This window comes from Manacus vitellinus, unplaced genomic scaffold, assembly GCF_001715985.3.
Source record: "Manacus vitellinus isolate BGI_N305 unplaced genomic scaffold, ASM171598v3 scaffold_12_pilon, whole genome shotgun sequence".
NCBI classification, from domain to species: Eukaryota; Metazoa; Chordata; class Aves; order Passeriformes; family Pipridae; genus Manacus; species Manacus vitellinus.
In genome coordinates this window covers 17,096,606-17,111,298 of record NW_021938949.1, presented here as the reverse complement: position 1 = coordinate 17,111,298, position 14,693 = coordinate 17,096,606, and the positions used below count along the sequence as shown (strand labels likewise).

The 14,693-nt window shown below is 47.9% G+C and overlaps 1 protein-coding gene across 1 annotated transcript in view; it reads left to right on the top strand.

Moving 5' to 3' along the window:
* The first annotated feature begins 7,405 nt into the window (after positions 1-7,405).
* The window catches only part of MGRN1 (mahogunin ring finger 1), a 42,564-nt gene continuing 35,276 nt past the window's right edge, over positions 7,406-14,693 (top strand). The window contains exons 1-2 of the mRNA XM_029957862.1: positions 7,406-7,519; positions 10,860-10,948. Coding sequence (XP_029813722.1) covers positions 7,427-7,519; positions 10,860-10,948 — 182 coding nt within the window. The 5' untranslated portion in view covers positions 7,406-7,426. The remainder of the gene's footprint in view (positions 7,520-10,859; positions 10,949-14,693) is intronic.

The following is a 14,693-nucleotide window of genomic DNA, read 5'->3' as shown; positions in this document are numbered from 1 at the left end:
CTCTGGGAATGCGGCTGGAGCAGGTTGTCGGTCAGTGGCGAGCGCGGCGGCTGCGCTGGTGAAGGGGAAGCGGTGGCAGAGTTCGAAGGGGACACGGAACAAAACTGGGTCTGGTGTAACATAGGATGGCAAATTCCGGCATGACAACCCCTTTAACTCCTTAGAATGGCAGTGGCTCTCACCTGGGAGAGACCTGGGATGACACGGCCTAGTGGGTGTCTGTTTTCCAAAGGGAATTGTCCTGAAAGCTTGGAGAGTTGTCAGTGCCACTGGTGGGCCCGTGACCCACCTTGTCTGGGGGTGACTTTTGAAATTGGCCAGATTTAACTTGTTTGAAGAGTTTTACTTCTCACAGAATGAGTCATCAGGGAAATTCAGGTGCTTTTTCCCCTTACAGTGTTTATTTACTTATAAATTATTCTAAGTTTCTATTCTGCTAGGGCTTTTCCAGGCAGGCTGGAGAATTTGCAGAGCAGCGTTTTGGGTCCCCTCACTCACAGGTACAAAGACTTTTTGCTCAGAGGTTCGAGTCCTGCGTGTGTCCCATGACTTGCTGGCTGTGACATCCTCAGGGCTGTGTGATGGACACAGCCAGGACCCCTGCTTGCTTTGGAGGGGTGCAAGGTCATCTCATCGTTACACCTTGTTTTGTGGCAGGTTGCTGCCTGCAGCAGGAATGGTAGTGTGGAGGAGATGGAAGGGGGGAAGCCTGCCCAGAAAAAATCCTACAGCTGTGTTGTATCTCTTAGAAAATACAACCTGATTTTTTAGGGGGTTGGGAACTAGTTTTTCAGGCTGCAGGGAAAGGCAAATGTCATTTGGCTGTTTGGCTGCAGCAGGATCTGCACGTGACAGAATTTTAGATATGGAGTGGATTAGTTGTAACCACCATATGCAATGGACATTAAACTGCTTCTTTCACATCATCTTCCTGTTGTTTCTGTGCTGTTGTATTTACCTGGACTAGAAGTTAATGATGTGTTGGGCTTGTCAGGGTAACCCCATCACACACCTGAGTTTGGGTTTTATGTTCCTGTGCATCCTGGAAGGGGTCTGTTGACTGTAATGCTGCCAAAAACTGTTCCACGTGTGATACCTCCCTTGTAACACGGAACAGCCAATGCTTTCAAGCAGCTGATTCAATAAAAATATTGGTATTTCATTCAAAGGCTCTGGATACAATTAGAGGCTTGTTAATTAATTCTCTGTGGCACTTAGTCATGCTCCCTCTGAAAGCTGGTGTTAAGCCAGGGCTTTCTTTCTCTTTGCCTTCTTCAGGTTTATCTAACAAGGATTGTCTTGACTTTGGGGAGGGAGAAGAGCTGTTCAAGCTCAGGATGGTTCTAGGCAGAGGAAGAGGCTGTGAACACTTCTGAGGTGGAGATTCAAAGCCCGGAACAGTGAGGGCTGTGTAGGATGGCAGCTCCCCTCCCTTCCTCAGAAGGATACTGTCCCTTCTGGTCCTGAGTGTGTTTGTCTTGGAGCTGGAAAGGTTGGTTATGGCTGGTGCAAAGCCTGACAGTGAGGATGACTGGGAGTGAGCGAGTATGGTTCAGTTTGATTTTGGGAAGCAAGCTGGAAGCAGTACAAAATGTTCTCAGGCCAAAGGGTCGCTAATGATTTCTAACTTGACACTGTCGCTGTGAGCCCTGACTGGAAGAAGCCAGTTTTCCATTGCTTGACACACACTCCTGGCTTCGAGATTACCTCTGGAAAGCTGGAAGGTGTGGTGAGAGAGCATTCCCTGAGGTCACCCATCCTCTGGAGCCCTGTGCATCACCGAGGGTTGTCCCTCACCTTTTCCGTTCTGCCTCTCCAAGTCTCTGGTTTGAGCAGATCTTGACTTACCGTGAATGTCTGATCAGCTGCTGGGTGCAAACACACCCCCTCACAAGAAGAACACGTTGTACAAGGATATAAACCCTAAACACAGGTACTCTGGCTGTAATTCTGCCAACCTGCCTGTGGAAAGGAGCACGGTGACTGTACCAGGTGGTTCCAAGTGACGGCACCTTGTTGAGTCACAGCTGGTGGCAAAGGCAGAGGTGAATATTCACTTCTCCTTTATTGACTTTTGATGTGGTTGTTGCCGGGTCAGTCACATGCTCTGGGGAGGATTGAGCAGATTGGTGTGGAATCCACTTTGGTCTGTAAGAGCCAGAGTCCCCAGTGAGGCAAGCACAGGTCGTGTGACAGCTTTGTTGCAAGCTGTATGCAGTTCTATAGTCAAAAATCCTCTGAAAATGCCCTGCTTATTCCTCCAAGGCTCTGGGTGTGGATCATCAGCATTCTCCCTCTTGCATTAGGATGGCTGAGGCTGCTGTGGCCCTTCTCTGAGCCTTCTTTTCTGGGTAATTTTTTACCTGTTTAACAAGGAACAGTCATGATCTCCATCGTGCTTCTGTGCTTGAGGCAGTGAAAGGATCCATGTTTGTGCTTATGGTATCACATGCCTTTTGAGCCAGTGAGCAATGCACCAGTGCTTCCCACAGCTCCTTCAAGAGCTCCACTCCTGTTCCACTGAGCTCCTCTGCAGCGTGGAGCGGGACAAGGAGCATCTGCCCTTGGGATGCCTCTTCTCCTCTGGAGTAAGCTCTTGGAAGAGTATTCCCTGGAGATTTTTGGGAGGGGAAAAAAGGAGATTACTCCTCTCTGAAGCTGAACTGGTGTGTTGTTTGGGAATGAGGCTTTAATCAAAGAAGGAGCAGTTTTAAATAGGAGAGGAGTACCCAGAGTCCATCACCTTGTTCCTGGCTCATGAGCCATGTGTGCTGTGACATTGTCACAACAGGAACACGTCTCTATATTTCAGACAGAGCTGTTGTTGCTCGCTCTCTCCCCAGAGCATGTGGAGTAGTCTTTCCATTACTCCTACTGTGTCCTGGAGCTGGTGACAGCCACCACCACCTGCCATTGACTGGGACATTCCCTCCTGCCCTCTCCCCAGCTCCTCATGAGCACCACACTGAAGCGCTCGTGGACCAGAGCCAGTTGATTTTGCTACAAGTCTGTTGCTGGATGATATTTATCTCAGCTCAGAGCCACATTCCTGTTTGCTACATGGTGGCTTTTGGTGGCCCAGCAGGGATAGGTGGTGGGGAAGGTGGGATGGCCTCATCCAGCCAGGATCTTGGTTCAGGCTGTGCCTGACAGTCCCTCCCTCGGCGTGCTGTGGTGGAGTGTCTGGCTGAGTAATTAAAAGGAACTCAATTTCTGTCACTTCACTGTTAATTGTATTCATGGTGAGAAGCCTAAATGGACATTAATTGCTTTCTCTTAATGAACGTTGTGGGACTCAGCCCGTGTTTTGCTGAGGTTACAGTTGCTCTGTCGACTCTGTGCTCCTGGTCCTTGTAGGGTGTTTGTGTCACTCCTGTATCACAGCCATGTGTTGGGGTTGCATGAACGTGGGATTAGGGTGCTGGGTTAGGGAGAGGTAATTGTGACTGGAGCAGTCTGGTGCTTAATGCTGGTGCCTTTATGATAATAAAACCCCACCACTATGTTGTCATAAATATTCACTATTTTGGTGTCATTTGATGGGCATCAAGGAGGAGCCTGGGGTTCCAGTTTGGTTTTGGATGGGACAAACTATTGAGTCAGACTTGGCCATTCTGGGTGTCCCAGTGCTGTTTTTCCAGCCACTGTAAAGTCTTCCACCATAATTTCTCTTAAAACCACTGCTTGGACCTCAGCAGTGTCACCCATTCCTGTTCTCTTTTATCTGATGCTCCCTTGTGTTCTGTCCTGATTTACTCTGGGGAACTAAAGCCACAGTTATTTTTTGCTCTGGCATTTTTATCCTATTCAATCCTTGTTTATTTATGTATGATTCTTCTCCTGGTAAGTGTGTCACTGCATTTTCCTGGAGGATTTCCGTTTGTAGCAATTCCGTGGAGGGTTAATCCGAGGATTTTTTGCTTTTCTTTTTTTCCTGCCAAAGAGGATGGCACTTTGCATCCCCCTTCTGCCCACAGCTACAGAGCTCTGTGTAAAGCTGGCCTTGCAACACCTGCCTAAGATAGGTCAAGGTGGTTTTATAGGTTGAGGGAACTTGTGGGAACAGGGCTCAAGAGGTGTGGCAGCCTGGCTAAAATCCTAAAGCTGTCTTTGTAGTGGATTTGGAAATGGAACCTAGAGGTGGAGCTGCAGCAGGATTCTAATGCATAGAAAATAAATACAAGCTTTTTAGAGACACTAAAAATCCTAAATGTGTGGATACCTGGAAAAGAGGATGCCTCATATTTTCTGTCTCAAAATTTCCTTTTTCTTTTAGTTCTTGGTGTGATATTTACAGAAATGCTTCCTTAAAGTGTTTTGTCTTCAACTTGGGCAAACTGAGAGTTGTTTGTGACAGTGGTTGAGAGGATTAATGCATAAGTTTGGACTTACCTTAAGAGCTCTGAACTTCATGTGTTGTTGTAGCAACTGGTTTCTGAAAGCTTGCAATAGAATATCTTTTTTTAACTGCTGAAAACCGTGTTATAAATTTGTGGAGACAGTTTGCTGCCATTCTGGTCTGTTAGTCTGGCTGTTGAGACCTTGAGCCTGTGGCAGGTTTTGTGTTGTACAGCAACCCTGGCAGAGCCCAGGGGTTGTTCTGCTCACCAGGAGCTCCTCAGAGTGATTTTCCCTGTGCTCTTTGTGGCTGGCACTGACTGCATTTCTTGTTTGCTTTTGAGGGAAGTGCCTCTGGGGAAAAAAAAAACCATCCTTCACGTTGAAGAAGGTGACTTAGAAGATGAAAAGAGGTTCAGTCTGAACGTGGAACTGCAGCTGTGGTTTCCAGTTGCTGTGTTGGAGAGTGTATTTGTGAAAAATCCTAACAATTTGTTAGAGATCCCTAAAGTAGTTCTTAGTGGAACAATGACAGTGTGGCAGGTGACTTAAACATGCTAGTTTTGTGTCTGGAAGTTGTTCCAGTTATACAGGAGAAACCTTTTCATCCCAAGGTGCTGGAGAGGCTGCCTGGAGATGCACTGAAACCACATCCTGGGCTCATCCCACAGCGTGGGCAGCAGAGGAGGGTGAGATTCTGTCCCTCTGCCCTGCTCAGGTGAGACCCCACCTGCAGAGCTGCTCCAGCTCTGGGGTCCCAGCACAGCAAGGACATGGAGCTGTTGGAGTGAGTCCAGAGGAGGCACCAAGATGATCAGGGGGGTGGAGCAGCTCTGCTGGGAGGAAAGGCTGGGAAAGTTGGGATTGTTCAGCCTGGAGAAGAGAAGGCTCCAGGGTGACCTAATTGAGGCCTTCCAGGACCTGAAGGGAGCCTATGGGAAAGATGGAGAGGAACTTTTTGCAAGAGCCTGGAGTGACTGGACAAGGGGAAATGGCTTCACACTGACAGAGAGTAGGTTTAGATTAGATATTTGGTGAGGCCCTGGCACAGGTTGCCCAGAGAAGCTGTGGCTCCCCCAGTTCTGGAAGTGTTCCAGGCCAGGTTGGATGGGGCTTGGAGCAACCTGGTGTAGTGGAAGGTGTCCCTGCCCATGGCAGGGAGTGGAACAAGATGAGCTTTAAGGTCCCTACCAATCCAGGCCGTACTGTTTCTGCCTCATTCACTCATGAGGGAGTTCTCCAAGTCTGATCCCAGATAACCAGCTGCTGTGGTACTGAGACATCCTGCACAAGCACTGTCCTCACAGTTAATCAAATAAAATGTTCCAAAACATAATGCTACTTGACCCACATAAAATGTGAAATCTATTCCTAACCCCCAGCGTTCCTCGTGCTCTTCAGAACCGGTGTGAGCACAAACCACTGTGGTGTATCTCATCTGGAGAGGCTGTGTCAGGCTGGCTGTGCTTGGAGATTATATGCAGATCAGCTCTTTAATTTGTTGCTTCTAGGAGGGGTGGGAAAAGATTCCCTGTGATTTGAAACACCTGCATTTGTGTTCAAGGAACGACCAGATGTGGCACTCAGTGCTCTGCTCTGGTTGACAAGGTGGTGATTGGTCGAAGGTTGGACTCGATGATCCTTAGAAGTCTTTTCCAAGCTCAGTGATTCTGTGATTTTGTTATTCCGACTCCATAGGTTTGATTCTAAGTGGGTTGTGGACCTGTGCTGAAGGTGATTGTTGTACTGGAAAGAAGGATGGTGTTTCAGCACTACAAACATCTGGATGCTTGTAAGCTGAGCTCAGCAAAGCTGAGCACTACTGTCATCATTAAGGCCCTGCCATCTGTGCCTTTCTTGAAGCATAAAGGAAAAAAGCCTTAATGGAAAAAACAGAGCCATTCATGGAAACGCTTCCATTTCAGAGTAATCATGCTTGCTCCTGCCTAGAGGGACTGCAAATCCCCCCAGAGTGCCTCCACAGCCACTCAGATGATTAGTTACTGCTTCTGGAATGGCTCGTTTGAGCACAAATTTATGCTGTCTGTGCACTGCACCCAGGGAGTGAATGTACATGTGGCTCAGTTCTCTTATCCCGCTCTGGAACTTGAAGGGAAGTGACTTGGATGCAGGCTTTTTATTTTAGTTCTCTCCTGATACTCATGTCTCTGAAATTGTAGCTCTGTGAAGTTCATGTTTGAGAGTGCTTTCCTGGAGTCTTTCTAGGAGGAAGCTGTGTTTGTGGTGCTCTCATGCACCTGAGTTGATTCTGTTGGCTTTGGAGTTAATCCAGTGCTCTGGAATCCCAGTGACCTTGCACACACTTCATCTGAAATTTGAACCTTAGTGCATCACCTTAGAGATGAATTAAAAGAAATTGTGGTGAGACTTTCAGAGCTGAAGTTCCCTTTAGTCAGTGTGTATCTCTTCCTGTGTATCAGTCCTGTATCAGTCCTCAGTCCCTGTGTATCTCTTCCAGAAATTCATGTTTCTGCATTCAGAGCTGATAGTGTTATTAATTGAATTCAGCATCAAGGTGTGAAGGTTTTGTGTGGTTCTTGCCTGGGATCTGGCAGTGAAAGAGGGGAGGGAAGGAGCCCCTCTGGCTATGCCAGGCTTTGCAGTGGGAAGAACCCTCATCCTTCTCTGAGCAGGCTGATGGTGTTTGTGGGACTGGGCTTTACACTGGAAAGTGGAGAAAACAGGAAGAATTCATCAGAATGGATGGATTGGAAAGAGCTGACTCTTACTGCTCCCTGTCCCTTCTCTGGAAAACAAGTTAAAATGGAATTATCTCCAGTGTAATGATTTATTCCAGGTTTTTGTTTTGTTTTGTTTATTCCCCTGCTCCTACTGTTGGCAGTGGCCCTCAGTAGTACAGGGAAAGACTGAATTAGCAAGTATTTTCTCTGTCTTGTGCTCTTTTATACTTGTGGATTAAAAACTGTACAGACTTATCTGGGAAGCACCACTCATTTTAAGCTTGGGTGGTGGTTTGTTTGTTTGTTTGTTTGTTTGTTTTGTTGTTGTTTTAATTTCCTTGTGTTTTGCTTTTTTTCTAGGAAACTACTTTGCAAGTCACTTCTTTATGGGAGGTGAGAAGTTTGACACCCCTCACCCCGAGGGCTACCTTTTTGGTGAGAACATGGATCTGAACTTCCTCGGGAATAGACCTGTTCAGGCAAGTCCCTGTGTTCTGTTTTACTCTTCTGTTTCCTGCCTGTTTTGGAAAACCTTGTGTAGGGCTTGTAGAGGAGGATGGCACAGACCCAAGGGGGTCCATACTGCTTGGGGAGTGTCATTCCAGTCTGTTCAGATCCAAGCTGAGTTTTCCCAAGCAGTATTCCCCTTCTAGGCTTATTTTCACTTAGGACAGAAGGAATTAGCAAGTGGGGGAAGAAGGACAGGGATTCAGGAGCACAGAATTTGAGAGTAATTCTGCCTGCCTGCCTGCCTGAGCAAGTGTAAAACAGGCTGTAGAGAAGGCTGGGAAGCAGATCCACCCTCAGAGCCTGAACTTCCCAAAGCTCCTGTGTGTATTGGATGGCTTGCAACCAGTGTTCAACATGTGCTGTTCTCTTTCTAAATGAGTGGCCTGGCTGGGTATAGGGCAGGGTTAAGACAAATCTTGATATTTGGTGTGTTTTAGTTTGCTTTGTAACCTCAGTGGGCAGCTCAGAAAGTCTCTCCTTCTCTCCTTTAGTTTTCCCAGGTGGAACACAGAGGTATTTCTGTGTCCACAGATGTCTGTGAGACTGTGAAAAGCTGCTTGCTCAAGTGCTTGTTCTTGAACAAGGCATAGCACCATTGTGAGGGACAGACAGGAGTTATGTTTTGGATTTCTCTTGCCTCTCAGAACTGCTTAAAAAGAACCAGAAGGTAACAGAGTAGGAGCAGTTTGGAGTTGTTTGCAGAGTGCTGGAGAGGAAAGGGAAAAGAGCTGCTTGCTTTGCCAGCTGTTTTCCTAGTTGTTTCTGCAACTTCAAAACATGGAAATGAAAAATTGAAGTTGTGGTTCTCCTCAGAAAAGCCATGACCATTGTTTAGTTTATGTTTGTAGTGCTCGGAGGCAGTTTGGGGTCACTCTGGTTTTACAGGTGGGGGAAACTGAGGCAAGATGACTCAGAGTTTGAATTGGAACAGTGACAAGAACATTCTACTTTCTGAGTTCCCCTTCAGGCTGTGCCCTTGGTCTTCTCAGCACCACAGGCAGTTACCAGGACTCTGCAGGGCAGGACAAGGAAGAACCTGGAAAAGTCGTTGTTCATACAGAAAGTGTAGTTGGGCAAGAGAATTAGCAAGGAGGGAAATTGAAGCTGGAAATTGTTTTGGATGTATCAGTGCCATGCAGGCCTGGGGATTGCTCACACATCCCCTGTGCACTGCCTGTGGCTGCAGGGACTGACCCTGCAGGGTTAAATTACCTGCATGTCTCAGTGTGGGTTTCCTTGCTGACATCCCAGCACTGAATTTCATCACTTCTCCAGAGGGGAGTGTGTGAGATGCCATTAACACCATGGGATGTTTGCCAAGTAGGTTTAAGAGGAACCTGTTGTGGAATATAGTTTGCCTATGTAAAGTTAAAGCCCTTTGGCAGCTCTGATTAATCTTCAAGGAAAAAAAAAACCCACACTTGAACACAGAACAGCAAAACTGTTTTCTGGATGTGGGCCCATTTCTTGCTTTGGAGTAAGGGAGGCCTTGCCTCCTCATTTCTAAAGAAACGTGTGTTGGTGGTCCCTGGGCCCCAGCAGGCAGGTCTGGAGCTGTACAGGTTGTGATCACCACAACAAGCAGTTCCTTTGCATTTCCCACCAGAGATTCTGTGCCCTGTAGGGAGAATTACAGTCTGAAGCAATAATGTCCCTATTTAAAGGACAATCTGTGAGAGAAGGTTTCTTGACTGTAGAATGGAAAGAGGCCCCCTATCCCTGTCTCTTTTCTTTTCCAGAACATTTGCCCCATTGTTTCAGAATAAAAAGAGTTTCCCCCAGTAATCCAGGGCTTCTCCGTGCTGATTAGCAGTCAGATCACTGTTTGCATGCTGTAACACACATGAAAGAGCTGCATTTCTTCTGCTCAAGCTGCAGGTGGTTTCTCTAGTGGAAACAAAAGCTTGTGAGGGCAGTGCTTTCCTGACTGGGAATTCAGGGTGCAGAACAAGAGCTTGTGAAAATGCTCCTTCTTAAAATGTGTGCTCCCAATTGCTGGGCCAGGGCAGAATTTTCATCCTGAAAAATGCTTGATTTATCTGTGTAGGGGGGTTGATCCTGGCCGGATGCCAGGTACCCACTAAAGCTGCTCTCTCCCTCTCCCTCTGCAACTGGACAGAGGGGAGAGGAAAAAAATACAGCTAAGGATTCATGAGTAGAGATGAGAGCTGGGAGAGCTCAGTGACTGATCACCTTCATGGGCAAAACAGACTCCAAGTGGGGATAGTACTTAAATTTATTCCTAACAGGATAAAAGCCAAAGAGTGAGAAATAAAACAGTCTTAAAAACACCTTCCCCCCACCCCTCCTTCCTTCCATGTTCTCCCTCCTCCCCCCAGAGGTGCAGGGAATGGGGAATGAGGGTTATGGTCAGTTGTTTCTGCTGCTGCTCAGAGAGAGGATTCCTTCCCCTGCTCCCGTGGGACAGTCCTGGATGGACCTCTCTGCCGTGAGTCCATCCCTTGGGCAGCAGTTCTTCCCAAACTCCACGGGGTCAGTCCCTCATGGATGAGCTGTACTGATGTGGGTCCCCCACAGGGGCCACGAGTCCTACCCGGGAAAAACCTGCTCCAGCCTGGGCTTCCCTCTCCACAGGCTGCAGGTCCCTGCCAGGACCCTGCTCCATCTTGGGCTTACCACAGAGTCACAGCCTCCTTCATGTATCCACCTGCTCCATCCTGAGCCTGTCACGGGGTCACAGCCTCCTTCCTGCATCCACCTGCTCCAGCCTGGGCTCCCCCATGGGCTGCAGGGATGTCTCTGCACCCCGATGCTCCCCCATGGGCACAGGGGCACAGCTGCCCCACCCTGCTCTGCACCACAGGCCACAGGGTCTGCAGCTGTGATGCCTGGAGCACCTCCTGCCCTTCCTTCTGCACTGACCTTGGTGTCTACATTGTCATTCCCATGTTCTCACTCCACTCTTCCCTGGCTGGAATTCTTTCTGCGTAACAACCTTCTGTTCCTAAATATGTTATCCCAGAGGTGTTACTGTTGCTCCTGACTGGCTCAGCTTTGGCCAGCGGCAGGAAATCCCTCCTGGAGCCGGCTGGCATTGGCTCCACGGGACAGGGGAAGTTTCTAGCAGCTTCTAAAAGAAGCCACCCCTGTAGTCCCCCCCCACTACCAAAACCCAGCCACAGAAACCCACTACAATCTGTAAATAGAATTTGCTATTGCTATTCCTTCTGCTGTACCGAGTACCCTGAAAGCTGGACGCTTCTTGATTTGGGTAAATTGCATGCCAGGCAACATGCTGCTGCCTTTTATAGTATAATAACAGGAGAATTATTTGCCTTTTTGTTCCAGTTTCCCTATGTAACTCCAGCTCCACATGAGCCAGTGAAGACGCTGAGGAGTTTGGTGAATATCCGCAAGGACTCTCTGCGACTTGTGAGGTACCAACATTGCCTGAACCTTTCACTTTATTCAACCCAGAGCCCAAATGTATTGATAAGATTTTGGAGAATAGCTGACTTCCAGATCCTTGTCGCTAAATGTGTCCAGAGGTTCCTGCATTCCGTTGTGATTGGAGCTTTCAAGTGGTTTATGTGCTCCTTATCCAAACAATCTGTGTTTCCAAACAGGACCAGTGAGGTGTCTGTCTTTGCAGGACAGACTGGAGTGGTAAACAAAGCCCTGAAATCAGAATGGAAGATATTAGTCAGGTCAATAAACCCTACAGACAGATTACTTCCTGCATTCCTGTGCAAGAAGAAGACAGAAAGGAGCTGGTTCTGAAGCGAGCCACAGGCCAGGAAGATTGATTGGTCTAGAGTGAAACTTCCTCAGGTTTCTCCTGCTGCCAAGATAAAGTTTGGTCCCAGTGTTGTTTAGGTGGCTTGTGTCCCTTGCACAGGGGGAGGAGGTCTGGATAAGTCATGGAGATCTGTTACCTCTCAGTGCTCCACACCGAGATCCAAACCAGCATAGCTGGATTAAACGCTGGCTCATGCTGGGATCCACAGCTGCCCCCTTTCCAACAGATGGCTGAGGTGCAGGGCCCAGCATACAGTGCTTTGTTTGGGTCTGAGCACTGGGCACGTGTCCAGGCAGAGCATTTCCCAACGATCCTGGAGTTGCACTGGATCGTGTGTTCCAGGCTCAGGCCTGGAGCTCTGGCAGGGCTCCAGCTGCAGCTCCCAGCCAAGGTGGCTCTGGGAGCGTGGATGTAACGTGAGCAGTTTGAGTCATAACCACACAAACCCCTCAGCTTGGTTTTATGTGAAAACTGAAGGATGGTTTTGTTTTGGTTTGTTGGGGGTTTTTTGGTTTGTTTTTTTTTTTTTTTTTAATGAGCAGAACCTGTGATTCCAAAACTGATTGAACAGGAAAAGAGGGAAGAACTTCCAAAAAACTAACTATTGATAAACAGCTCTGAATGTTGTCTGGTTTTTGAGCTGAGGGGTGAAGTACTTCTCTAGGAAAAAGTTGCTTTCCTCACACACTTGCAATGAAAAGGGTATTTGGTTCTCCCTGCAGGCATCCACATTAGCAGTGTAACATCTCTCAGAAGCCAAATGGGAAGTGGCTTTTTCCCTGGGAGTGGCCTTGCTGTGAAAGGAGCAGTTGTTGAGGTTTATTACATGTAGTCCTGCCATTCTGCTTTCTGTGGTTGCACGTCCCATTCTCCCAAGCAGACTTGCAGCTCTGGACTATTTGGAATGTAATGAACACACACCTTGACAGTGTCCAGGTTTACATCCATCTAATTCCTGGCACTATCAGTTCTTTTTCTGCCTCACAGGCTCTCACAGGCCCTTGTGCTGCTGCTGCTCTGTCAGTGCTGACAATGACACTGCCAGCATGACTCGATTTAATTTTGCACTGATGTAGACCCAAAATGGGATTTTAATTGCCAGTCCCCAAGGGTACATTCTGTCTTGTGCTTTTCTCCTGTTCTGAGCTAGAGGCTTTTCCTTCCCCTCTCTCTGCACATAAGGACACTTTGTGCCCTCTCCAGCTTGGCTTCTTCACAACCAGTGGTTGAGGTTTGCACATTCTTTCCAGAACTATTTAATTTACCACATCCTTCACCCAATAAAATGATGCTGAGATGAATGTCCAGGTGTAAGGTAGGGTCTGATGGTAAAGTCCTCACAAGCTTTTGGTTTTCCATAGAATCCCAGCGTGATTTGGGTTGAAAAGGACCTTAAAGATCATCTCATTCCACCCCCTGCCATGGGCAGGGACACCTTCCACTATCCCAGGTTGCTCCAAGCCCCATCCAACCTGGCCTTGGACACTTCCAGGGCTGGGGCAGCCACAGCTTCTCTGGGCAACCTGTGCCAGGGCCTCCCCACCCTCACAGGGAAGAATTTTTTCCTAATATCCCATCTAAACCTATTCTCTGTCAGTTTGAAGCCATTCCCCCTTGTCCTGTCACTCCAACCCCTTGTCCCAAGTCCCTCTCCAGCTCTTCTGGAGACCCTTTAGGCACTGGAAGGGGCTCTAATGTCTCCCTGGAGCCTTCTCTTCTCCAGGTTGAACAACCCCAACTCTCTTGGCCTGTCCTCATAGGAGAGGAGCCATGGAGGAACATGGGGAAACGTTCCCTCTGGACTTCCCGCCAAGCTCTGACCAGACAAAATTCGGAGCTTTGCCAAATCCTGAATATTTACAGTAGCTTTGGAGAGAAACAGTAAACCTGTGGGTATTGGTGTTGAAGTTCTGAGTCTTTGACATCTCATGTGTTTTCTGTCTTTGGAGAAGGGTAGTGGGAATTTTGCTGTTAAGCATTAACAGAGAAAGACTTCCTTGTGACTGTCTTGTGTCCCATGTTTGGCCTTAGATCAGAAGCTTTATTTCAGAGCTGCAGTACTTGAGGGGCTGGTACTGGCTGTTCACTGTTTCCCTGGAAGCACTTCCAGTTGCAGGAGGAAGACCAACTCATTGCACAATGTGTTTTGTGGAAAAGTTGCACTGTGGGACAGCTTCTCTGCTTCAGTGTGGGCTCTGGGATTTGTATAGCATCATGGAACAAAAGCAGCTGTAGTGGTTTGGGAATGTGTCTGAAGCAACAGGAACATCATGGAGAGTTGAGGAACATCATGAACAGGAACATCATGAAACCACTGAGTGTGGCCTGAGAGGTGGCCGAGGGGAGAGAGGTGAGTTGCTGTGAAAGAGAGAAAGGAAATCCCTTCTCTTCCCTCTCCAGCAGAGCAGAGATAACCTTGATCCTTGGAGCTGTTCATCCCATGGTGGAGGTGCTGGGACTGCCTGCTCTGCAGCCCTGGAGGGTGTTAAGGTGGACAGAGCTCTGCAGAACCCCCAAATAGTAAAGCCTCAGTTTGATGGTGATCTCCCCTGTGAAAGTCAGTGCTATAGGGGTGTCACTAGTTCTTCCTTTATTTAATCCCTGCTCTAACACTGGGTGATGCAGATCTCACAGTACTAACTCAAGCAATACTTAATGTTTATCCTGCATGTCTGCTAAGTTGTTGGCCAAACTTTTTAATCTCCTCCGAGGATGGAATTGTGTTTGACTCAACGTAGTTCTAAAAAATTGTCATGGCTGCTGTTAATGATATGTTTATGTTTTAATTCTTTAACAGACAAACAAAAAGTTCCAGCATTTCCATTGTTTTATCCAGGAGTGATGTCAGACCGGGTGGCCTCGGCTCCCTTGGTCATCCTGCTTTGCCTTTTCCATCAAAACGTTGGATCAGCTCTTTGTTCCCAGAGGTGGTCAGTCTCTTTGCTCTGTACATGTGATTGTGAAGGCTCTGTGATGCACCTCTGTGCATGACCCAAAGGCACACCCAACAAAGTCACTGGTTCCTAACTGTGCATGCATCTGTGACCACCTCACATCAACACTGTCTGTAGGGCTTGGCCCAATGTCCACTGTAATCTTCAAGTGCAGGTGGAGACAGAAGAGCTCTTGTAGCACCTGAACCACTCCTGAGCCACCCCCTTGTCTGCCACGTCCCTTGCAAAGAAAGAAGGAATGCAGAATGTGTGATTTTTGTCATGTTACTCCCCTGATGTTACATCCCACCATTCCTGCACCTTAAGGTGGGACATGAGATGTCTCTGCCTCTCAAAGTATGCACCAAAGTAGCCTTTGCTTGTTCCTTGAGCCAGTTACCAGCTGGCAGAGCTGCCTGTGCAGTCTTTTCTCACCTCAACTCCTTGTTC